The sequence below is a fragment of the Misgurnus anguillicaudatus genome, chromosome 18 (genome assembly GCF_027580225.2).
Source record: "Misgurnus anguillicaudatus chromosome 18, ASM2758022v2, whole genome shotgun sequence".
NCBI classification, from domain to species: Eukaryota; Metazoa; Chordata; class Actinopteri; order Cypriniformes; family Cobitidae; genus Misgurnus; species Misgurnus anguillicaudatus.
The window spans coordinates 21,610,308-21,634,918 of NC_073354.2; the positions used below are offsets into that span (position 1 = coordinate 21,610,308).

Genomic DNA, 24,611 nt, shown 5'->3' on the forward strand with positions numbered 1-24,611 from the left:
AAATCTTATTTCAGGTTAACTTTAGCATTTACTAATGTTAACAAATACAACCTTATTTATAAAGTGTTACCAATGTATCTAACAAAAAGGATTGCAGTGTAGGTGTAGGTATTCACAGGTGTTCTCATCTTCCTGTTTTAAAAAAACACTCTGTAAGGCAAAAACACAGCGATAAAACACACACATAACCATGTAAATTATGTAGAAAATGTATAGCATGTACCATAACATATAGCATTACCATCGGGATTGTGCAATAATCTCCTGACAGCTTCTGTACACGTGAACTAAACAATTCAGCCGAGGCTTTGAACTCTGGCGGAAGAATGCAACGTGTCAGAGATGTGTGTCGGACATGTCAAAGATTACAATGATCCTTCTTTCACAGTTGAACGACAACTTTTACACATTTCACCTGGCGACAGACACCTACCTGGAAAAGTGGAACAACACTAGTCACCTTCTCAGGATCTGCTGGATCCTTGATCAGAATGCACAGGTAGTAAATGATACTGTGCTGAAATTGAAACATACATTAACAGAGTTAACATATGACTATTCCTGAAATACAATCTCTTGCATGCATTAAGACAACTAAAACAACTAAAAGAAAGTACTTTTAATGGATTTAACATTATAATGAAAAACGTGATGTTATTTATGGAAACTCTTATAGTTTTTTACTGGTAATTTTTTTGGTTAAATTAGTGGGATGTTATCTAGGAAATGGGAATAATTCAATCCTATTGGAATAAGCCTAAAACACACTACTTAAGGGAATTTTGTCATGGTTTAAATGGTAAACAACAGTACATAAGTGTTTGTAATGGAAACCTGTATTGCTTTTTAGTAGGGGAGCATATACAGAAACCCGCGTAGATGTTTACCATATACACGGCCTCATTGATGACAATGTCTTTAAGTTTGCTCATCTCAATGAAGGTTGTGCTTTCTCGGCCAGATGCATAAGATGAAGTCAGCTGGACACCAAGTGAGCCAATGATAAGCAGCGTCTCTTGGTCCACCTTCACGAAATGAATATGAATGATCATGCCCAACAGCGTGATGATGATGGCGCTCGAGAGGACAGCCGTGTTCTAGATATGAATACATGAAATCGGTTATTAAAGGAGACGTTTTAGAAGACTTTTTTTAAGATGGTAAATAAATCTTTGGTGTCCCCAGAGTATGTATGTGAAGTTTTGGCTCAAAATACCATATAGATCATTTATTATCGCATGTTAAAATTGCCACTTTGTAGGTGTGAGCAAAAACGTGCCGGTTTTGGGTGTGTCTGTGTCATTTTAAATGCAAACGAGTTGATCTCTGCTCTAAATGGCAGTGGCGTGGTTGGAAAGTGCAGATTAAGAGGTGGTATTATCCCCTTCTGACATCACAAGGGGAGCCAGATTTCAATGCTTTCACATGCTTGCAGAGAATGGTTTACCAAAACTAAGTTACTTGGTTGATCATTTTCACATTTTCTAGGTTGATAGAAGCACTGGGGGCCCAATTATAGCACTTAAACATGGAAAAAGTCAGATTTTCATGATATGTCCCCTTTAACAGTATTATAACTCAATTGTCTGCAAGATCCATAATCTCATGTATGAAAATAAACCAATTCAACTATAGTAACCATAGTTTTGTTGGTATACTGTAGTAAATTTTACTATACAGTATAGTAACCTATATTATACGAATTAGTTAATCTATGCTGCAGTATTGTATAGAATCAATTATTTAATATATATTAAACTTTAACATTTACTATGGTGAGTTTCAAAACACTATAGTATCTAGAAATTGTACTACATTTTACTATAGTAAATAGTGAAGTGTTCTACAGTATTTTTATGTGAGATCGTAATACCAACGTACCAAAATAATAATAAATCTGCCATTATACAATGGTTACTACTACGCTCACTTGTATGGCGATAAACCCCTGGTTAAATGTCGGTGCATTGAAAATCTCCTTACCTCAGTGAAGAAAAATACAGCATAAGCAAATAGCCAAATGAAGCAGGTGTACACCATCACTTTGCGCAACGACATTTTGGGTGAGTTAACAGCAAATTCTCTGCAGAAAGCGGAGTGAGTTTGACAATGTAAAGAAATCGAGTTCCCATTTATATCTGTGAACTCTTCTTCCGCCATGTTGATCTGTGGCAGACCTCGCGGTCAAAACATAAAGTAGTCTTATACGTTTAAAAAAAATCTATATTGCCTTTAGAAATGTTATAAACTATTCAAACACTGCTGCACGATTATCCAGTGACATTCATGGTCGTGACCTCGGATGTAAAAAACAACAACACCGCATTGCATTGTGGGAATTTGAGTGCATAATTGAAAAGGTAAGTGATAGACAAGTTTGACGCCACTTTTCGAAAATTTGGTTCTTTTATATGATAAGACTTAAATATTCGTGTCACTTAAAAAGGAAGATTATTGTGTTTAAGGTCTGTTATCAAAGGACTACATGTCCCAACAGGCTTCGATTCAGAACGATGGACTACATTTCCCATCTTCGTGGCGTTTGGTGAACTTTGTCCGCCGCCACAGTGAAAACAAGCCGATCAGCTGATCCGACCTGGCAACAACATTGACCAACATCTACCGGGGAGGGGAATCATTTTACAAGCTGGTGGGGAAAAACGCTAATCTTAACATCAACCGGCTTTTAAATCCGTGTTAATTAAAGAGTAACAGTCGTGTGTGATGTTTCAGGGAATTTAGCAGTTTGTTTGCGATGTGATTCTTGGTCGAAATCACCTTGTTTTGCTGTTTTGTTCGGTCAAAGCTGTGATGATCAATGTTGTTGTTGTGTTTTTGGGTGAACATTATTTAAGGACAGTCTGTATGATAACGTTACTAGTCAACTAACAGTTTAACGAAATGAGTACAATTTCTTACCCCCAGTGTTTGTAGTATTTTGAGGAGATTTTTAGACACGTATGCTAGTCTTAGCTAGCTTGAGTAACAAAAGCCCAGGGCGATATCAGCATTCGTGTGCAGTTGTTGTTAATGATTATATCTGCCAATTTTGACATTTCGACAGTTGGTTTAGTTGTTTTCAGTTGATCACTTTCCAAAATAGCCAAACTAGCTAGAAAAGTCTGACTAGTGCCAGTTCAATACGGATGTCAACCGATCTATTTATAGTTCATATTGAATATTTGATTTTAAGCCAGTGTCTTGATTTGACACATCACAAGTTTGAATTCCAATGAAATTCACGATCGCAAATGCAATAATCAGATATGATTACATGTACTAGACACTAAACCGGTATTATATATCACCTCTTGTTAATTGTATAATTTGTATATTTGGGTTGGCTTCAACTTCCAGTAGAGTTACATTACAGTAGAGTCAAAATATTAACGATCAGTACTTGAAATTCCGTTGCTTCCGTCCGTTTCGCTACCTCGCGGTTATATATTTAGACCTACAATGAGCGGTCAAGGCTCGTCGGAAAAGGGCTTGAACGGCGCCCTGGTCTGCCAGGAGAGTTACGCCTGTGGTGGTGTCGAAGAGGCCGCTTTCGAGTGCGACGAATGCGGTAGCCTGCAGTGCGCCCGCTGCGAGCTGGAGCTCCACCGTCAGGATCGCATGAGGAACCACGACCGAATCCGCATCGCCCCCGGCCACGTACCCTACTGCGATTCGTGCAAAGGGGATGGGGGTCGACCGAGAGCGGTTGTCCGGTGTCATGGATGTAAGATCAACCTATGCTTGGACTGTCAAAAGCGAACGCATAGCGGGGTTAGTAAAAAAAAGCATCCTCTCGCTGCCTATCCTCCACCTAAACCCGCCGAGAAGAACTCCACTGGAGATGAGCTGCTGGATGCTTTGAAAGCAGCTTTGGAGCAAGTCAGCAGCTTCCTTTTAGTGGATGAAAAAGAAGAAATGCAGGTTTGTGAACGACTTTTGCATGCATTTGCAGTGTTTTGAATGAGATATAACTTCACTGTTATTTGTTGTTAACCCTGAACAGGTGACAGATGAGGGGGAATTTGTGAGGAAACTGGGCTGCAATCCCGACGAGCTCCTCAAGGTGGTGTCCATTTTTGGGAACACAGGAGAAGGCAAATCCCACACTCTCAATCACACTTTCTTTTTGGGTCGTGAAGTGTTCAAGACATCCCCAACTCAGGAATCCTGTACTGTTGGGGTATGGGCAGCACTTGACCCGGTTCATAAGGTGGTGGTCATTGACACAGAGGGGCTCCTTGGGGCAGGAACCCATCAGGGGCAGCGAACCCGCCTTCTGTTGAAAGTGCTCGCCGTGTCCGATCTGGTCATCTATCGGACGCATGCTGACAGGTTACATGATGATCTTTTTAAGTTCCTTGGGGATGCTTCAGATGCGTATCTAAAGCATTTTACCAAGGAGCTAAAAGCCACCACTGCCCGCTGTGGTTTGGACGTGCCACTTTCGACTCTGGGTCCTGCTGTGATCATCTTTCACGAGACGGTCCACACCAAATTATTAGGAGCAGGTCAGTTTAAATCTCACCTTAAAAGTGAGTTTGAGGGTTTTCTTTATGCTGCATGGTTTAAACCTGAAGGTGTCTTCTTTTTTACTCACTATAGACAAGCCATCGGAATCAGCTGATCGGCTTCTTCAGGAACGATTCCGAAAACTTGGCCTCCTTCCTGAAGCATTCAGCTCTATTCAGTACCGGGGTACTCGTACCCACAATCCCCCCACTGACTTTAGTGGTCTGCTGCGAAGCGTGGAGATGCAGTTAGACAACAACACTACAAGATCTCCACGATCTGCTGGCGTCATCTTCAAGGCCCTGCAGGTAAATGTTTTCGTCTTATTACACACTGTGTCTTTGCTTTGATTGGAAAGGAAGTGTTGGTTCAAAATATCCCAAAAGAACATAAATTGTATAATAAGTGGTTATGTTATTGTAGTTTGTATGGTTGGTCAACTTTCTTATTCTTTAGGCTCTGAGTGAGTGCTTCAGTGGAGAGATTCCTGATGAACATCTGGCAAGCAACTCGTTTTTCCCAGATGAGTACTTTACCTGTTCCAGTATCTGCCTCAGCTGTGGGTAAGTCCTACATTTTATTTGATCAGACATAGGCTCAGATGGAATCTGCCGAATTTTTCACACTTATTGGTATATGTAATGGGAGATTGTTGTGCAAGTTTGTGAATGATGAGTGTTCAGAAACTCTCAGGAGCTTTCTGCTTTCATGTGATGTGGACCTGTGTGGACCAGCTCAATTGGTAGAGCATTGCATTACACAACCCATTCTCATGAAAGAGAAAAGTTGTGCAATACATACGCCAAATTCCAATTTTGCGTGCATATGATACGCCAGTCCTTCCTGTTCACTTAATACGGCGCATCTTTTCGCGTCGTTTTATGTATTGGCAGGGAAAGAGTTAAGTGAAAGGGAAGGACTGGCGTATCATATGCATGCAAAATTGGAATTTGTACTGTTCAAATGTATGAGCAATTCCATAAAAATTGGCTTTTAACCAATGTTTTCAAATATACCGATATCTCAATTGTCAATATGTGGTGGCTTAAATACCCAATGCAAGGTCTCTGTTTAAGTTTTTAACCCTTTAAAGTTCCAGTATACAGGGTTCCCATGGGTCCTTGAAATCCTTGAAAGTTTGTGAATCTGGGGGCAAAAAATTCAAGGCCCTGGGAAGATTTTGAAAATATACATACATAAATACAGGTCATTGAAAGTGGTTGAATCTATTTTATGCAAGAAGTTCTTTGGAAAAAAATCCATATTATTCCCTGTGTAGTGTAGGATAATATCATAAAAATTCTAGACTTTTTAAGCACACGTGCTAAACGTTTATCTTCTGTATGCGAATGTTGATTCATACCAAAATGCTTTTTGCATAGTTGTGTTTGACACATGAAAACGTCTGGGGTTACGTATGTAACGGTTGTTCCCTGAGAAGGGAACGAGACGCTGTGTCTCCCTTGCCATTCTTCCTGCGTCTCTGTAATGCCTTCTTTGGCAATATTTTAGATAGTGATATACTTCCTGGCTCCCGCGTCACCCTGTCTTTGTTGTTAAGCCTCACCATTGGTTGAATTTGATATACACATTCAGACACACTTACCCCTAGAGGCGTCCCCAAAGTGTCACTGCAGTGACGCAGCGCAAGTTCCCTCGGCCTCGAAAGGGAACTGTATCAATGTATTGGACCTGGAAAGTCCTTGAAAGGTCCTTAAATTTGAAGTTAACTAAGGTGTGGGAACCCTGAGTATACTGTGGGAGGAACACTGCATTATTTGACAGAAAACTTGATGACATACAACTAGGGTTGCATAACAATTAATCACGATTAATTTATCGTAGAATAAAAGTTTTTGTTTACATCATATATGTGTGCGAACTGTGAATAATAATTATGTATAGATAAATATGCACACACATATGATATAAACTTTTATTTTGCAATAGATTAATCGCGATTTATCATTATGCAGCCCTACATTCAATTTCACATATCTTTGAAAAGCTGAGATTCTTGATTCGAATGATGCAAACCCTTTAAGATACAATTAACACAGCAGGTACAATTAGTGTCCTTTATAGGCATTTTTAAGGGGTTTCTTAAAAAAAATTTCAGCTAGCACAGATTTTAGAATTGTCACATCCATAACACTGTTTTATAACAAATATTTTTGTTCTTTCAAGAGATGTTATTTCTGCATTTGTTGAGTATTGTTGCTTCTGCTTTGTGCACAGATTTCCTACAAAGTATTATTTTTTTGTCACATCCAATAACGCATGTATATTTTCCTCATCTAAAACAGAAAACACATGCATATACTGATAATTTTCTGATGTCTGGAGGTTTATGAAAACATAAACAGATGGTTCAATATATTGGTAATAAAAACATTCTCTGGTATATTATGTTACATTTTTTGATAAAAAATGTCACTTCCACAATGCTGGGATTGCTTATTTACTATTTATGATTATATTATATTGACTGTGTTAAATGTTGTTGTTAAATGTTGTTGTTAAAAGTTGTCCCTTATAGTTAAGTGATTTACATACATTTTGCGATTGAAAATTGTTAAATAGAACTGGTTTCAAATATTTGTTTATGTATTGCACATACTAATATAAGTCATAGCAAATAAAAGTCATGTGGCCAAACTTTCTCATGCTCTGCATACGTTTGTTAAATGATTAAATGCTTTGTCATCTTAATGAATCACTTATACAAACAGAAGTAAATGTGATTCTTTCTTTCTTTGTTTTTTTTTTGTTTGCAGCTCAGGCTGTAAAAACAGCATGAATCATCTGCGGGAGGGTATTGTGCACGAAGCTAAACATCGGTGCCGCTACTCCGCCCATTACGATAATCGCATATACACGTGCAAGGTTGGTCATAAACAAAGCAACACATGATCTGAACCTACCAATTACAAATGCTCTCAGATTGTCCAGGTTAACTATGTGTTAACTTGCTACTTTAGGCTTGTTACGAAAGCGGCAAGGAGGTGATTGTAGTACCAAAGACAACAGCGTCCTCTGATTCGCCTTGGTTTGGCCTGGCAATTTATGCCTGGTCTGGGTAAGTCCTTATTGTCAAGCAAATGTGAGTTTATTTCTATTACCTGTAAGACACTGAATTGTTTTTATTTTTTAGATATGTAATTGAGTGTCCAAACTGTTCGGTGATCTATAGAAGTAGACAATATTGGTATGGAAACCAGGACCCTGTTGATACGGTGGTCCGGACTGAGATCCAGCACGTCTGGCCTGGGGTGAGAGATGTCCTCTGCTGTATTTTGTCCCATGTTCCTTCCTTATATTTAAATAGAAAAAGAACAAGCTTTGTTCACTGTCATCCTTTCGTCGCAGTCCGACGGATTCCTGAAGGACAACAACAACGCTGCACAGAGACTGCTGGATGGTGTGAACTATATGGCTCAGTCCGTTTCTGAACTAAGTGTCAAGCCTGCCAAAGCTGTCACTGCCTGGTTGACAGACCAGATTGCCCCTGCTTACTGGAAGCCCAATTCTCTCATCCATGTGAGTTTTAATGCTAAACGTGCCTGTAGAGAGAAGCATACTTCACGCAGTGTTCAAAGTTTTAGCAAGAGTGTTGTTTTTCAGAGGTGTCACAAATGTGGAGAGGTTTTCCAAGATAATGACACGAAGCACCATTGCCGGGCCTGTGGAGAAGGTTTCTGTGATGGTTGCTCTTCTAAGACACGGCCGGTCCCTGAAAGAGGTTGGGGTCTGGCACCTGTGCGCGTCTGTGATGCCTGCTTTCAAAACAGAGGGATTCCTGAAGGTAAGCAAGTCTTAGGCCAGGCTGGTGGTGGTCTTAAGGTACAGTCGCTCCCGAAAGTCGCTTATAATTTGCATAAAGTTAAACATTTCTCAACTTCATTGTGCTACTGAACACGCCCCATCCAGTCGACCGCGGTCACTTTTGCTATTAATGCCATTGCGTTGCTCTGCTACTGCTAGTAGCTGCTAGTCTGAATGCAGTTTACAACTTGTGTATAATACTCTATATGCATTTATAGTTCTGGTGCAGATCAGTGCATTTAAAGGGGATAATAGAGTTCAAAATGTAGTGTTCCTATAGCTCAGTAATAGAGAATTGTATTAGCAGGGCAAAATATTGTGGGTTTGATCAGAGAAACACACGTAATGACTGAAAGTAAAAAGTAATAATAAAAAGTGTACTTTAATTCACCGTAAGTTGCTTTGGACAAAAGCATCTGCTAAATGCTTAAATATAAATATAATGCATTATAAAACCTATAAAGATTTCAAGTGAAATTTTGTTGTATGTATTTAGAGATGCACCGATATATCAGCCAATAATCTGTTATGGTCGATAAAAGCAGTTTTTCACGCTATCGGCTGATTGTTAGTTTAAAAACAATCAAAAGATAACAGGAAAATGCTATGAATTTGAGCTCTGAGTATAGAATTTGTAAAAAAAAAAAATCACTAGTTTATGTTCAAAACTAATTGTCATTATATAATTTAATAACATTCAGAAAATGTATTCTTAAAAGAATTTAAACTTAAAGAATTTGATTAATGCAAACCTCCAAACTATCAGTATCGTCAAATAACAGTCAGAATAATCGTCTATCGGTATCGACAGGGGGAAAAAATATTGATGCATCTCTAGTATGTATGTATGAATGTATTTATCTATCACTAATACAATGTCTACACAAATAACATGAATGGCAGAAAATAGTGTTTTTAAATGCGCACACATCGTGAGCCTCAAACACTATGGTTTTAAATTTCTTATGTAAACCTCATGCATGCAAAGGAGCGCTGGAAAACAGGCCAATCTCAACATAACACCGACTGTGACGTCACAGTTGAGATGTACACCCCAACATTAAATTACACATTAAATTAAGTACAATGTTGCTTTGATGCTATAAACAAAGTTGTGACTGCTACGTTAGCGCTATATGCTAGTTAATGCTATAGATGGGTTGCTCGGCGACGTCATTAACTGGTTGCGCGCGCAACCGAGAGGCAGAAAAAAAAGACGTGACTTGTGTTGTAGGCTAGTAGCTGTGTCTGTTAGTCAAAATGCCAAGGAGTTGTTGCATGGATAATAGTACCAACATAGCCAGTGCTGGGTGCCTGATGTTAACATACCAGTAGATGCGATTATTACGTTACTAGCCTAACATTATAATTCCACAGTACCACAGTAACTCTGCAAAAATAAAGACAGAAAAACAGATCCAACTAAAATCAAGTTTAAAGAAACATATAAAGAACGCTTCGATATTTAAGGTTGTTGCAGTAGCGGACCAGCTCACCAATCGAGCTTTCTGCCTCATGGATGCGCGCGCACCCTGTAATGTTTGTAAACCGGCAACCCGTCTATATACACAAACTTACCACCCATTTCCAATCTCTGAATAATTAAAGGTCCCGTTTTTTTTGTGTTTTTGAAACTTTGATTGTGTTTACAGTGCACAATATAACATGTGTTCATGTTTCACGTGTAAAAAATGCAGTATTTTTTACACAATTTACTTATCTGTATGCCGCTGTTTTCACTGTCCTCAAAACGGGCTGATGTCTTCATTGTTCTATGAAGTTCCTCCTAGCTTGCCGTTAGCTTAGCTGGTGACTGACTTATTCCTGTGGGCGGAGTTAAGTCAAAAAACTGTTCTACTGACATCATTAAAGCAGGAAGAAGAGGGCTGTAGTCTAAACCAGCCATTCGCTGTAGTGTAGGCTTTGAAAGGGGAATTTTGTTAAAGAAAATAAATCTCCTGGCATTGAACTTTGAGCTTTATCATTTTACAGGTATTATTTATGCCATTATAGCAACATTACACACTAACTAGGGTTTAAAAATGGGTTCAGAAAGAACGTGACCTTTAATTATACCTCAAAATCTGTATCTTCATCTGATACATGCTCAAACATAAGGTCTGTTTGCACACACACAGAGCTACTGTAATGAGCCACTCTGAGAAACAGCCAATCAGAGCAGAGCTGATGATTACCTTGATCATAACCCTTTCAAATTAGGAAATAATAGACCATTTCATTTTGAGGACAAATCCTCAATTGTGCACTTAATAAAGTTACATACCTTCTATGTAGATATCAGAGAACAGTGTAACATATTGTATCAATGCATTCTTTGCACTTTTAATATATCCATGTTAATACTATGCTCTTACACAGAACTACTTGATGCAGCACTGGAAGAGGAGGAAGGTGGGACTCTGATAGCCAGAAAAGTTGGAGAAGCTGTTCAAAACACCTTAGGAGCAGTAGTGACAGCCATAGACATCCCTCTTGGTGAGATATTTGGATTCACTGTACTGCATATCACTTTTACAGGTCTATGAAAATGTAACTTCTATATAAATCAATATTTTATTTTGTGTATTACATATCGTTCAGGACTTATTTTCTTTTATTTGACTCTTAAACCCGCAAAAATCCATGACACTATTTCTAGATTTTTGTTAGACAAAGGCAGAGGAAACATTTCCTGTTTTCCATCCTCTTTCCACAGTGACAGCTGTGCTTTTCTAAGCATCTACACCATCTAAACAAACAAATCTGATAACATTGTGAACAGTCGGTCCCAAAAACCCTCCTAACCTGCCATACCATCTTATAGTCCCCAAATTATCAAATGCAAAAACAACTCTGTGTTTATTTACTAGGCCTGGTAAAAGACGCAGCCCGTCCAGCATATTGGGTACCTGATCAAGACATCCGCTGCTGCCACCAGTGCCAACGTGAGTTTAACGCACGTCTTTCTATCCATCACTGCCGTGCATGTGGACAAGGAGTATGTAACGACTGCTCCTCTGATCGCCGAGCCGTGCCCTCCAGGGGTTGGGACCATCCCGTACGGGTGTGCATCACCTGTAACCAGAAACCCGGAGATCTCTAGCAGAACTGAACGTCACTTAACGTTAAAAGACACCCCATATGTGGCCATAGCGCTTCAGTCCAGGCTGAGAAGAAAGCATTGCCCTTGAACCAATAAATCCTATTGGTTGAGTAAAGCAAGAGGATCTACTTTGCTTTTGTCTCAACACTGTCATTTCACGAACATGCTCTTCAACTCTACGTAAGCGGTTCACAATTTAAGAGATAAAATATGGCCCGAGTCTTTTTTTTTAAGGTATAGGTCCATTAAATGAAAAAAAAAAGTCAGACAATCCTTGGTTTGTCATGCAATATGTTACCTGTGGGTAAAGGCAGCTAATATATGGCCGCTACAGGATGCATGAGACAGGTGCACAAATATTAGTTTTAGCATATAAGCATCTTTGTTTACCATTACCATTGTGTTGCTCAATTTTCAGTCCTAGGACAGATCATATACCCTGCTATTCATTTTTTTTTTAAACGCAAGTTTGTTTTGCATTCCTTTACCCTTGTACCCCCGAACCCCTAGTATAAAGTAGATTATAGATTTATTCCTCTTTATCACTATAATTTGCTGCCTATTATTAAGTTATCAGATGTTAAGCATCATTTAAAGTGTTTATCATTTATTTTAAAACAAGTGTGTACACAATCAGGAATTATTATTTTTTTGGTTGAGGTTTTTAAAAATTGACCTTTTTAATGGCAAGTCTATACAGCATACTGACTAACACAAAGCCACATTGAAACCACAGATTTTGTGATTCAAAAAGATGGATCTTACGTTTTAAGTTAACACAGATGCCAATCCACATTGATCTATTCTCATGTTATCATACAGTAGCTGCTCAGTTAAATTATTAATTTATTTTCTTGGCCAAAAGAACACTGTAAAATCGGTTAAACGTAGATTTGGTGAGGCATTATGTGTGGATGACTGAACTTGACTGAGACAGACATAAGAAACATTGTTATCTGCACCTTGTATGCTAATTAAATTAAACTTGAGTATCTCTAATTGTGTGACTTGCATATTGAAGTGAATGGATATCCCTGTGGTAAAAAAAAACAAGCTTTGTTTGTCCTTATAGAGTTTTTAATATGCAAACCATGTTTAAATTCATCATTCAACACCATTATTGAGTATTTTCTGTATAAAACTGGAGTTTTCCGAAGACACACAACTTCGGTTTGTAATCGCCTTGGTTTCCTACATGTAACCAATCACATCAACAGAGTTAAACGAGTGGATCAGTTGTTGGAGCCATAGATATAAAAGCATAGACTTGGCGCTGAAGCGATTGCAGCATACCTCTGTGGTGCAAGCACACCTGTTAACATCAACATAAAAAAGTGCTCCTTATGTATGCATTGTGAAACCAGACTTTGCAGCTCTGTTTGAGATTGCCAAATGTAGCATCTATGTACATATCTATGTCTAGGGCTGCATAACAATTAATCGCAACTAATCGTTTGCAGAATAAAGTCTCGCTTACATCATATTTGTATATGTACTGTGCATAATTATGCACATATATATATACACACACATGCATGTACAATTTTAAGAATTTTTTTAGTTTAAAATAAGTATTCATATTTATGTATAATATAAATTATATATAAATATAAAAATGTATATACACATGTAAATATTTCTTAAATATATATACATAATTATTATACACAATACACACACACACACACACACACAAACACATATATGATTCTGCAAACGATTAGTTGTTATGCAGCCCTGCTATGGTCTAATATATCTATGGATTAATACGCATATTCATATCTGTGGTCAGAGCTGCTGAGATTAAGTGGTGGCAGGGACTAATTTGCATATTAATAGATCCACATATGCTAAATGTAGAAAGGGTTAACTGTTCCATACACACTATTTTAAAGAATTAAGAAATGATCACAGGCAAAAACTTACACGTGCTATGATGCTCAAAGATGAATTTTAACTGATAAAATTATCAACTACAGGGGGACTTTTATTTATTTTGGGATCGAAGGTACAGATAAAGTTGGTATTTTGTCTTAACTTTGAAGAATAACAAGTTTCTTTTCATATTTTCAAGTTCCACAGGATCTAAGCATATTTTTAAGTAAAACCTTTTTATCGTGTGATTCTTCACTTTAGGGCTTAAAATGCAAATGGATACATTTTATACACAGTTCGACCTTAAATTTAAATTGACCTTGAAATCCAACAAGGTTTATCTTTTTAAAAAAATGACTCTGGATAATTTAAGGGACAAGCAAATTTATAAGTCCCTCACAATCTAATACATAAAAACACAGACTAAAGGCAGACGGTACAATTGGCAACACAATGGACAACATCGCACATGGTAGTCATGGCCATCAATGCTGTTGAAGGCATCCATGGAAGAAACTTCCAACTACTATTGACCCTCCACGGGCAGCCCATCCTGATAGTCTTTGTTGTAAGAGTAGTAATACAAATCATGACGCACAGCCATGAGGAGTCCAGGTAAACCCCTGCAACCACCCAGTTGGGAGGAAAATACCACATTTGGAATGGAGTCCTTTCCTGCAGGGTGGGGTGAAGGAATCGTCCTGAGAAGATGACCATCCCGGAGACTCCAGAGACGAGTGTAGCAGTCTTGGCCCACAGCAAACCAAATACAAGGAGTTCTGGTAAAAGCATTGCTTTAGAAATATACAGGCTTAATAATCATGCAAAGTTTGTGATAATGATGTACCAGCAAGCAGCAGCTCTTCTGGTTCGTTGACGTGAATAGGGAGGTAGGCGTGTTCATTGTAGTGTCCTTCATACTGTTTGACAGACCGCTTCATACGAATGTCCCACAGTTTTATCTATTCAGTGAATTTTTTTTATCATTTTTATTATTAATTTATATCTAAAGGCATTGTATGACAAGACACTAATAAGATATTTTAAGTTTTTAAAGGGACACTCCACTTTTTTTGAAAATATGCTCATTTTCCAGCTCCCCTAGAGTTTAACATTTGATTTTTACTCTGGGTCTGGCGCTAGCACTTTTAACATAGCTTAGCATAATCCACTGAATCTGATTTGACCATTAGCATTGCGCTAAAAAATAACCAAAGAGTTTCGATATTTTTCCTATTTAAACTTGACTCTTCTATAGTTACATCGTGTACTAAGACCGACAGAAAATTAAAAGTTTTCTATGCAGATATGTCTAGGAACTATACTCTCATTCTGGTGTAATAATCAATGACTTTGCTGATGTAACATGGCTGCAGGAGGCGCAATGATATTGCGCAGTCCCTTTAGTAACTTTCAATGGCAGGGTACAGGCAACTTTTAATTTTCTGTCAGTCTCAGCACACAATGTAACCACAGAAGAGTCTAAGTTTTGAATGAATATTTTTCCTAAACTCTTTGGCTATTCTTCAGCGCGATGCCAATGGTCCAATCAGACTCAATGGATTATGCTAAGCTATGCTAAAAGTTGTAGCGCCAGACCTGGAGATCAGCTGATGGATTCCAAAACTGTAAAAATCAAATGTTTAACTCTAGGGGAGCTGGAAAATTAGCATATTTTCAACAAAAAAAAGTGGAGTGTCCCTTTAATGTGCTGATAATTGGGAAAATGCAGACACACCTTGCCCAGCATGTCGGCAGCAATGAGGTAGTTTTCATCCTGTAACAGTCGGACAGAGGTGATGGCTGACTCCTGAAAGAAGCGACTGGTCTTCCAACCGTGATGACGTCCCCTGTCTCGCTGCCGTAGGTCTATGCTAAAGATCTCGCCTGATCGACAGCCGTTGAACAGCACAGGAGCCTAAAACACATGGCGCACAGCCATACTTATGTTTGAGTATTATTGTGGACATTTTGTAATATATGCAATATCATCTTAAAACTGATAAGTATTGTTGCTGCAAATAATGTCAAATGCAAAAATCTTTGCACTCCTCACAAATAAAATTTGTATGTTTATGGGCATGTGCTCTACAACAAATCATTTATTTATCATAGCTTATATTCTTAGCTCACCCTTAAGGTAAACTGTTGAGCTAAAACATCACTGCCAGCGGGGTATGTCGCCCTGCGTCCAGTCACAGCATCTGTCACAATCACACGTCGAGAAAGACCTAGGTGTACAGAAAAATAAATTTAAATTATATAATTGCACATGAAAAAATACTGTACATACACAATGACTCAATAACTCACCGGTGCTGAACGTTTTATCAGCTTGTGGGTTTAGGCACCATGCACATGACCATGCTGTGGAGATCTTAAAACTGCATAGCATCCCTGGTTGATCTACAGAAAAAAATCCTTTCCGCTAAATACAGGATAAACAATCAAAAAAAAGTGTTTCATATAAGGACAAAAATGTTTACCTGGATTGAAGTTGCTAAAAAGAGAGGCAGGTAACAAGCTTACACAGCCTGGGGTCTGAGAAATGCCCACCAAACACAACCTGAACAGACTTGTCAGGAAAAAACACTTTACTTATAATTACTTCCACATGGAACCTGCACACTTTTTCAAAACTTCCTGTGTTGATTGAACGGAAGTCTGCAAAATGGAAACACTACACCTTTACTGTGGCTGAAAGACATGGATTCAAAACTTTTTCAAATAATGAGGACATGTACTTTTACTGAAAAGCATATAATGTCATGAAGTGTTGCACAATGTGAATGAAGGTGCATAATAAAGTGAAGTTGTGCATAAAACAAGCAAAAAATAAAAAATTCCAATGAGGTAAGTAATTTTTTTTGCATATTTTTCTAAAACAGTTGAAGAATCAAGAAAAGCCATCTAGAAAAATGTGCTTACCCATTGGCATTTTTTTTTTTTTTTGCTTGTTTTATGCACAAATTCACTTAAATGTGATATTTTTTGCCTAAAAACTAGATTTATTTGCTTAGGTCATTTTTCTCATCAAAGAAAATGTATCTTGATATAAGAACTTTTTGATATTTGTACTAAAAATAAGACAAAATAAAAAATATTTTTTTGCATTGCAGATTGTTTTTGGACCTCTGCTCTACTAAAACAACAATAATTCCACAATTTCTAAGTCAAACATAAAAAGTCTAAATCCCAAAGTCAAACATAATACAATCAAATTACATTTATTAATTTTGGATGTATGAAGGATACAGAACATGAGAATCTGTATGTGTCACAGAAGCCCAACATACGGAGTTCACCTAAAAAAAAAAACACCAAGCAATTTGTTACTACCCTTTTGTTGTTTTTTATTAAAGTAATTTTTAAAATCAAATACAATTTTCTCCATCTTACCTTGCGGTTGGTAAAATAAAGGTTATCGCACATCTCCACTGACAGAGAGCCTTTCCTGCAGCCATGGAAGTTCATAATGCCGTACTTGCAACCTCCATGTGACACATCGTTTACAGTGAACACTCGCTCGCAAGCTGAATCCGCCTAATAAAATGGTTACAGATCCAGAAGGAAACACAATGAGACTAAAAAACAACAACAAACACGTTCAAAAAGCAAGAAAAAGGCAGGGCTAGCTTGTTCTTGTAACTGTTCTTGAGACACTTGAGCAAAGCTTATTTTCTACTTCTTCAGCAAAACGTCCTCAAAAGTACACATTTAATAGCATGAAGTTACTTCAGAAACACTGATTTGTTTCTAAAACGTCAACCTTTCCAGTTTAATGAAAGGCTTACAACTATGAGATGGAAGTTGTCCGTGTTTGGGCTTGTGGAGTTGGAGCTCTGCACCTCCAGCTTGTGACGCTGCATCCCACTGACTTTCACTTCATGGATCAGTCTGCAAAACAGCGAGATTAAATGAATGTTGAATGACATGGAAAATCATTTATATTTTTAGCTTAATTAGTAAACTATATATCATTGATATGTGTCAATAACTTTGAATTTCATTGATTCTTGCATATTTCTTGACAAAACACGCACACAAAAGCTTATCAGTGTTTCTAGTAAATGATTTTATGGGTGAATTTTCATATTTGGATGAACTATTCCTTTAATTTGAATGTAAAAATATTTTTTAAATACTTCAGTTAAATACTATAATGCAGGGATTTTAAAAACTGGGGTCTGGGGACCACCCAGGGGGCCTATAGGTGGTTCTAGGGTCCCCAAATTTCAGAGACAAAGACAAAACATTGTATAAAAATTTCAGAGACAAAGACAAAACATTGTATAAATCTTTTTTTGTATCTGGAGAAATCAGTGGTGATACATATTCCCCTGGTTTCACAGACAAGCCATAGTCATAAACTTGTCACATGTTTAAGCTGTTAACAGATCTTAAAACAGGACAGTGTCATTAATTTGTCTTTATATACATAAGGCATGTTTATTAAAGATTCTTAAACATCTTAATTTAACTTAATCCTCGCATTGGCTTTAGAAAAGCATTGTCTGTGAAACCCAACCATTGTCATATACTAAGTAAATGACAGTTGCATCCATAAGAAAGGTTATTTTGCCATACCTAGAATAGGAGCTTGGGGGCAGCAGACCCAGATGTCTCTTCTGTAACAGCAAAGCAGAATTCAATCCAGTCCTGGGAGCTTTCTTGAACATAACAGTGAGAAACAAAGAGGACAAAGTCAGCACATCTAAAGGGTATTCCCCACTGGCTGCATATAAAAGGCTACACAACAAACCCATGCAATTATTAAAGAAGCCCATCGGACTAGTACATGCATGCATTTTCATTAAACCTCAATGGATTTTAACCCAAACCTTTTTAGGACCATCATCTTCTTCAAGTCGTGCTGATCTTTTCTTCTCCTCTTCCTTTTTTCGCAGTCCCTCTTTTGTCAGGGGGTTACAGTTGTTGTGTCCAGGCAACAAGCGAAAGTAGCGGTTTTTCTCTGGGTCGAAGTAGAAGCCAGGCAACTCTACAAAAGATGCAACTGGGTTAAATGAGTCCGCTTGGATTGCTATAACAAAGACTTTCACAAAATAATCAATTCACCTGGTGCAGGTGTATTGGGCACAGAGGATGAACCTGAATCTTCTGGTGTGTCTGTTGTACTGCTAGAACTAGAGAAAAAGTACTAATGTCATGAATCTTTATAGAATTAGACTTGCAAAATTGGCAAAAAATTGTCATTGGGTCCTACTAGTTGGTAGAAACAACACTAGAGGCAACATTTCACAAAACTTTTTTAAAACATGTAAAATAAATTGTTTACTTATGTGAAGTTTTAGCTCGAAAAATCATATAGATGATTTATTATAACATGTTAAAATTGCCACTTTGTAGGTGTAAGCAAAATGTGCAGTTTTTGTGTGCCCCCCTTTAAATGCAAATGATGCTGATCTCTGCACTAAATGGCAGTGCTGTGGTTGAATAGTGCAGGTTAGGGGCGGCATTATTCCCTTCTGACATCACAAGGGGAACCAAATTTCAATGACCTATTTTTCACAATTTTGCAGAGAATGGTTTACCAAAACTAAATTATTGGGTTGATCTTTTTCACATTTTCTAGGTTGATAAAAGCACTGGGGACCCAATTATAGCACTTAAACATGGAAGTCAGATTTTATGATATGTCCCCTTTAACACACTAACACTAACATGTGTTAGTAAAACAGGATGTGTATGAAAAGTGAGAGCCAAACTTTTGACATGAATTATGTGGGTTACCCATTTTCCAGCCCATCGTGGGTTGCACTAGGTCTCCGCCGCCAATCTGTCTGAAAGTATTGTCGGTGTCGTTCCCTGCCCTTAAAACGCCAATTTCCCCGCTTCATTCCTACACAGGAGTCACGCAAACCATAAGGTTAATCATAATAAATCAATTCCTTTATGATCCAGTAGAAAAACTATAGAGACTGCCCTAATCTATGGGAAGAAAACATTCAACTTATCCCTTTACTTAAGGTTTTATTATCATTATTAAGTGTATGAATCAATGGCAATGATCTTATTTCTCATAAAGCTTTAAAAGCTCAGGGAGCTAACTAACTAACATGCTAGCACGAGTATCATAAAAACATTCACGTGGTTTATTAATTTATGTGAATGTTTAACTTTAAAAAAGTCACATAAACACACGTACTAAACAACATAACAACTTACAAACTATAAAAAAAAGAAATCATAAAACTCACCTTAAAAATAAACCGTCTCAAATGCCCTTTTCCTGTTTGGGAATATGATTTCCGCAAATGACACCGATAATTCCCTCCTCCTTGTTGTTTATTGGTAGACGCCATGCACTTTGCAGTATTGCAATAATGTGATTGGATAATATACTGTCAATCACGTCACAGCACGAACTCGTTAACTTGACACTCATAAGAGCTTTAAAATACAATGCATGTGTGTTAAAAATAAAAATAAAAACAGATAGATTCATTAATGGTCTTGGAGAAATTTCCTGCAGGAACAAATCTATGGACAAAGAAATTAATATATATTTGTTTAAAGTGTTTAAGTTTTCCATGTTTATTTTTAATAATCATATATTTTCCCCCTAAATAAAATTAAAGCTAAAATTTACAAAAAAATCAATGATATATTAAATCATATATCTCTTTCCACAATGCATTATTATTATATATGTTTTAGAGATATTTTATTTTACAGGCTATAGTAGGCTTTTATTCTGTCTACAAATGTAAAACATATTCAATTTGCCTAAATGCTGTGACTTTATATTTGCCAACCAAATAGTTTAAGTAAAGATGTTAAAGTGATTCTTTTAATTTTGACAGCTCTCAGAAACCACGCCCAGATTCCGTATCCCGGTATTGTATTGGCCAGACTGCCGGACACTGAGGTCCGTATTGGCTGTTTTTCTTTCATATGGTTCCCAAAGAACTCAGAGATTTGGAATATTGGGTTACAGTGTGGCAAAATGGCGACTGTCATTCAGAATCCGCTGAAAGCGTAAGTAATTACAACAATTATTTGCAGTCCTTTTCGAAAATGTGCCGCGTTCTGCATGATTTACAGTGTGGGTGCAATTCGAGTCTCGACATAGAAGCGAATGCACCGTGCATTTTTTATTTCAAAGAATTCTGTCCCGCACGAATAACTGTTTAATCCGTGTTAGTTTTCTCTTTGTGTTGGCGTGTAAATGTACCTATACATATACATACATAAGTACATACGTTTTAAGCGTTAAGACATTTAGTCTGTGAATGTTCAGTGCGTATCTCAGCATTCAGATGGTCAGTGTTAGTGCAGCATTATTTCGCATGCAATGCTTTTAGAGTGAAACGTTACAGACTTGTTTGCAGGACACCTACATAATGCCTTGACCGTGCATGAAATCCATTCGGGATGAGCTGTCATATTTCCCGCTACACTACTTGCACGCTGCATGTTGTCGTCATGCAACTTAATTTAAAACGTTTAAGCGTTATAACGCTACTTGGATAAAGTATGACGGTTATAGCAAAGGCTGTGGTATTTTGTTCCGAATTCCTGTAGGAAGGGATGGTATATTTTTCCACTGTGGCCTATGGATAATATTTAAAGCATATATAAAGCATAAAGAGAATTTCAAAGCGTCAAGTTGAGTCGAGTTTTAATGTGTAAATATTCAAATATAACTTTTCCCAATATATTTTAGTTATTTCATTCCCACTTTGAGGTTTAGTACACCCTTGTAATAGACATTACATGGACAAATTATATGTTATGAGAGAAATACATTCGTGTCCTACTTGGTGCATTGTTTTATTTGTGTCGAAGGGTATGAAACAGGGTAAAAAACAGTAAGAGAAAAGTGAGGGATAACAATGGGATTCACTGTTATGTTTTTTCTTGTTTTGAAGCATAGAGATGCTTTTCCCCATGTGACAGAATTCCAGGTTTTATTAGATTTAATTTATTACAGCTTTAAGGAGAAGTCAGATGGGTTTAAGTCCAGGTGAAACTACCTCATTGGAATGAGTCTTAAATATTTGATAGGGAAACAGAGGATTTACTTTCAGCCTAATGTGCGGTATAAACATTAATCTCGCCATAAATAAAGCATAATGATATCTTTGTGTGTGGATTGCACTGGTCTTAGACTAAATTCAATTATGTTTGTAAAAAATGTGTCTCCAACTTCAAACTCCACCTATTAATTTCTCATATGCTTCCTGACATACTCATGATTAGTCTCAGACGGATTCGGAAAAAGTTCTGTGGTCTGTAAAACAGACCCGGCAAAACATAGTGCGAATTCAGCTAGATCAAATCGAATGACTTGCGCAAATCAAAACCGTAGTTTCTTGTGATTCATTTCCATTCAGACTCGAGCTGATGTGTTGATGTAAGTGTGTACACAGAGGGGAATGCACCATCTCTAAATGCTATGGTGGAGCAGATTAGCAATGTCCCCGGATCCCTCACTACCCATCTGTTCTGATGATTGGCCGCTGATGTGTCAGTGAGCAAGAGAGGAGTCCCATCTGCTCCAGATCAGGGGACTAAATCTCCTCTCCCATCCCACCAAAGACATCAGGGGGTCACAGGGAACAAAAATGGATCTGTATACACCTGTCTGAGTGTATATGGTTTATTACGTATATTTATATAATGTGTGTGACGGTGTACATGTACATACATACATGCATACATACAATGTGTGTTTATACATATATATAGTATATATACTGTACTGTATATACATATGCACATCTATATGTATACATATACACAGTGTACTAAGACGGGTCAGGTGGTTTGTGTTTATTTAGTTTCGCATAAATTAGGAGGGTCGGGTATATAGGGTTTAGGTTAAGGGGGTTGTGTGAGCAGTTGCAGCCGCCTGCTCCCTTCCCCCCATGTTTCGTCTGTCTAGATGCATTTCGTTTTCACATTGCAACTGCACTACGAACACAACGGGGCCCACAGCCCAGGTCTTTGTGTGTGTCCAGGCATCACAAATAACAGGGGTTTGTGTTGGGATAGACTCCACTCACAGTCACACCATTCCAGTTCAGTACAGACAATGATCTTGGTCTCAAGTATCTATCAGTTCTCAACTAAACCAACTGAAAGGAAAAGCATATTTTGCATGCCACTTTCCTATTCATTCCTTTAACCATTTGGAAACAGTCAAGACCTCTGCACCCCCTCTTCTCTTCTCTTTTCTTCCCATTTCTTTCTTTTTAAATAAAGACTTCTCAAATGTTTGGTACCAAGCCCAACAACTCCACACTCCAGGAGTTTTTCAGACTACACTGGCTTTTTATCATGGCTCAGGGCTTTTTCTTCATTCACCACTGAGGGATTTTTCTTGTAAGTGTGAGTGATATCATGAAAGCACAATAGTCTGATGGGGCACCTACTGTATGTTAAGCTTTCTTACAGCCTAGATTTGGTTCAGATTCCTTAAAGGGGACAGAGAATGAATTTTTTTTTTACCTTGTCTTTGTTGAATAATGGTAGTTTACCCGCATTCACAAACATACAAAAAGTGCTAAACATGCTAAACATCTCAGTCTCATAGAAATTCCTCTTTTAGAAATGTCAGCCAGAAAACAGCCCAATCTGGAAAAACTGATGCTTATGACATCACAGGCATCTAACTGCCCCTCCACTTTAAAATAATTGGCTATATTTTTTGAGTGGCAGTAAAGTCAGCCAATCAGTAATGAGATTGAAAGTTAAGCCAGTAGGGGGAGCCAAATAGGTGCAAAACCACTTGTTTAAAATCCCCCACCCTAATAGAGCTATCTGAGAGAGGTTTTTAGGAAGCTTCTAAGGCATTACAGACCCAAACAAAAAAAAAATTTGTCTACATGTCACATCACAGAACAAGGATAAATACTCCGTTCAATCATTCTATGTCACCTTTAAGACTGTCTAAAAAGTAAAAGTGTAGAGCTAAATTAGCCTAGAGATGTTGCTCTTAAATTATAGTCACTCAATAGTTATTGTTTCACAGATGCATAATCATAAAATTATATTTCTGATGGTTGAAAACTGGAACATAGCACAGGGCAAAGTGTAAACACTTGCACTATGTGTGTGTAACATATAATAGGGTTAGACATGAGGCAAGTTGAGCATGATATTTAATTTGATGCTAAGGGTCAATTGTGCGAGGAACTGGTCAATGGGTTGTACTGTTGTATACCTTGGTTTAAATCTTGTGGTGTGGTATGGCATGACAAAAACACCACAAAATGTATTCATAAAACAATTGCAGTGGGAAAAGAGCTTTGGCAACATTTGTTGGACATTTTATCCCTCAAAACGTTCTCCATAATTTGAATATGTCGTCTACACTGACTAAGGTCTATAAGTACTAATGTATTAATTTGGTTAAGATAGATTGGGGTAATGTGATTTGGTCATGGTAGCATGACAGGACTTGATTTGGTCTGACAGGATGCCCAGCATGAATATAGACATTTACATTACAGTGACTTTATATTAAAAAGGCAAATCTGCTTTTAAATAACAGCTTGGTTACATAAACTGTAGTTATTAATCAATGCTTTTTGCTATTGCAGCCTTCCGTAATTAATGGTCAATTGGATTAACAAGCATGTAATGAGTGAATGTGGTGCACTCAGTGGCCTGGGTGTTTAGAGAAGGACTGCAGCGTCTGTTTGCAGTCTCCTCATCTCCCCATAGATTTACAGAAGAGCTTGACTGTGATGGATCACTCGCTCTCCTCTCAATACCCAGTGTTGAGGGCAACCTTTTCAGACCCCCATTTATATCAACACCTCTGGTGCTTCACATACTTAAAATGCTCATACTATCATACAAAATTATTTGTTTTTGCTTTGGTGAAAGGGATTTACTTCTAAGCTAAGAGGTTAAACTGATATGCACAGATAAGGTTGAAATGCATTAGATGACTGACAGTTTTTAGTATACTTTTTAAAAGCTTTTGTGAGACTTGTCTGATGGAAGTCTGATACCTGCTTTAATGAGAACTGTAATGGTTCGATGATATATGATGCAGTGTTACCAGGGCCCAAAACTGACTTTTTACCACAATTGTAGGTGAACAGAGAACATTTGCCTGTCTTACATTTACATGTCTTACCAAGAAAAAAGGAATGATGGTAATTTCTCACCTGGAGTGGAAGTTTTTAGATGTTAAAGTGACGAGTTACAGGTTCACACCCTATTTACACGGGGCGTCAGTGTTAATGCTTCTTATTTACTTTTAATGGGTGACTGATGTCATGCATTGCCAAAATGAATTGTGGATCCGTCAGCTTTACTGCCG

The 24,611-nt window shown here is 37.7% G+C and overlaps 4 protein-coding genes across 9 annotated transcripts in view; 2 read left to right on the forward strand and 2 right to left on the reverse strand.

Moving 5' to 3' along the window:
* Window positions 1-24: 24 nt before the first annotated feature.
* Window positions 25-2,324, reverse strand: pigh (phosphatidylinositol glycan anchor biosynthesis, class H). The gene is made up of 5 exons (XM_055185987.2): window positions 1,984-2,324; window positions 888-1,097; window positions 434-517; window positions 242-315; window positions 25-150 (listed from the first exon to the last, which is right to left on the reverse strand). Coding segments are annotated over exons 1-5 (546 nt in total). The 5' UTR covers window positions 2,161-2,324; the 3' UTR covers window positions 25-149.
* Window positions 2,325-2,544: 220 nt separating this feature from the next.
* On the forward strand, window positions 2,545-12,436 carry zfyve1 (zinc finger, FYVE domain containing 1). The gene is made up of 11 exons (XM_055185986.2): window positions 2,545-3,921; window positions 4,004-4,508; window positions 4,603-4,817; window positions 4,966-5,072; window positions 7,287-7,395; window positions 7,491-7,588; window positions 7,664-7,781; window positions 7,879-8,049; window positions 8,134-8,314; window positions 10,714-10,830; window positions 11,205-12,436. The coding sequence occupies exons 1-11, from the start codon at window positions 3,460-3,462 to the stop codon at window positions 11,435-11,437; spliced, it is 2,316 nt and encodes a 771-aa protein (XP_055041961.1). The 5' UTR covers window positions 2,545-3,459; the 3' UTR covers window positions 11,438-12,436.
* Window positions 12,437-13,398: 962 nt separating this feature from the next.
* Window positions 13,399-19,672, reverse strand: wdr21 (WD repeat domain 21). Its single transcript, XM_055186753.2, has 14 exons — window positions 19,531-19,672; window positions 19,064-19,172; window positions 18,389-18,456; window positions 18,154-18,311; window positions 17,900-17,982; window positions 17,107-17,209; window positions 16,712-16,855; window positions 16,568-16,617; window positions 15,799-15,878; window positions 15,626-15,718; window positions 15,446-15,543; window positions 15,051-15,230; window positions 14,160-14,274; window positions 13,399-14,068 (listed from the first exon to the last, which is right to left on the reverse strand). Exons 2-14 carry the CDS (start codon window positions 19,168-19,170, stop codon window positions 13,839-13,841), a joined length of 1,509 nt encoding a protein of 502 aa, XP_055042728.1. The 5' UTR covers window positions 19,171-19,172; window positions 19,531-19,672; the 3' UTR covers window positions 13,399-13,838.
* A 483-nt stretch (window positions 19,673-20,155) lies between these two features.
* dpf3 (double PHD fingers 3) overlaps window positions 20,156-24,611 on the forward strand; it is a 47,270-nt gene continuing 42,814 nt past the window's right edge. For all 6 annotated transcript variants that reach the window (XR_008639223.2, XM_055186372.2, XM_055186373.2 and 3 more), the window contains exon 1: window positions 20,156-20,311. Coding sequence is in view for 5 of the 6 variants with exons in the window: in XM_055186372.2 (XP_055042347.2) it covers window positions 20,280-20,311 (32 nt within the window). In the remaining variant the exon portion in view is untranslated. The remainder of the gene's footprint in view (window positions 20,312-24,611) is intronic.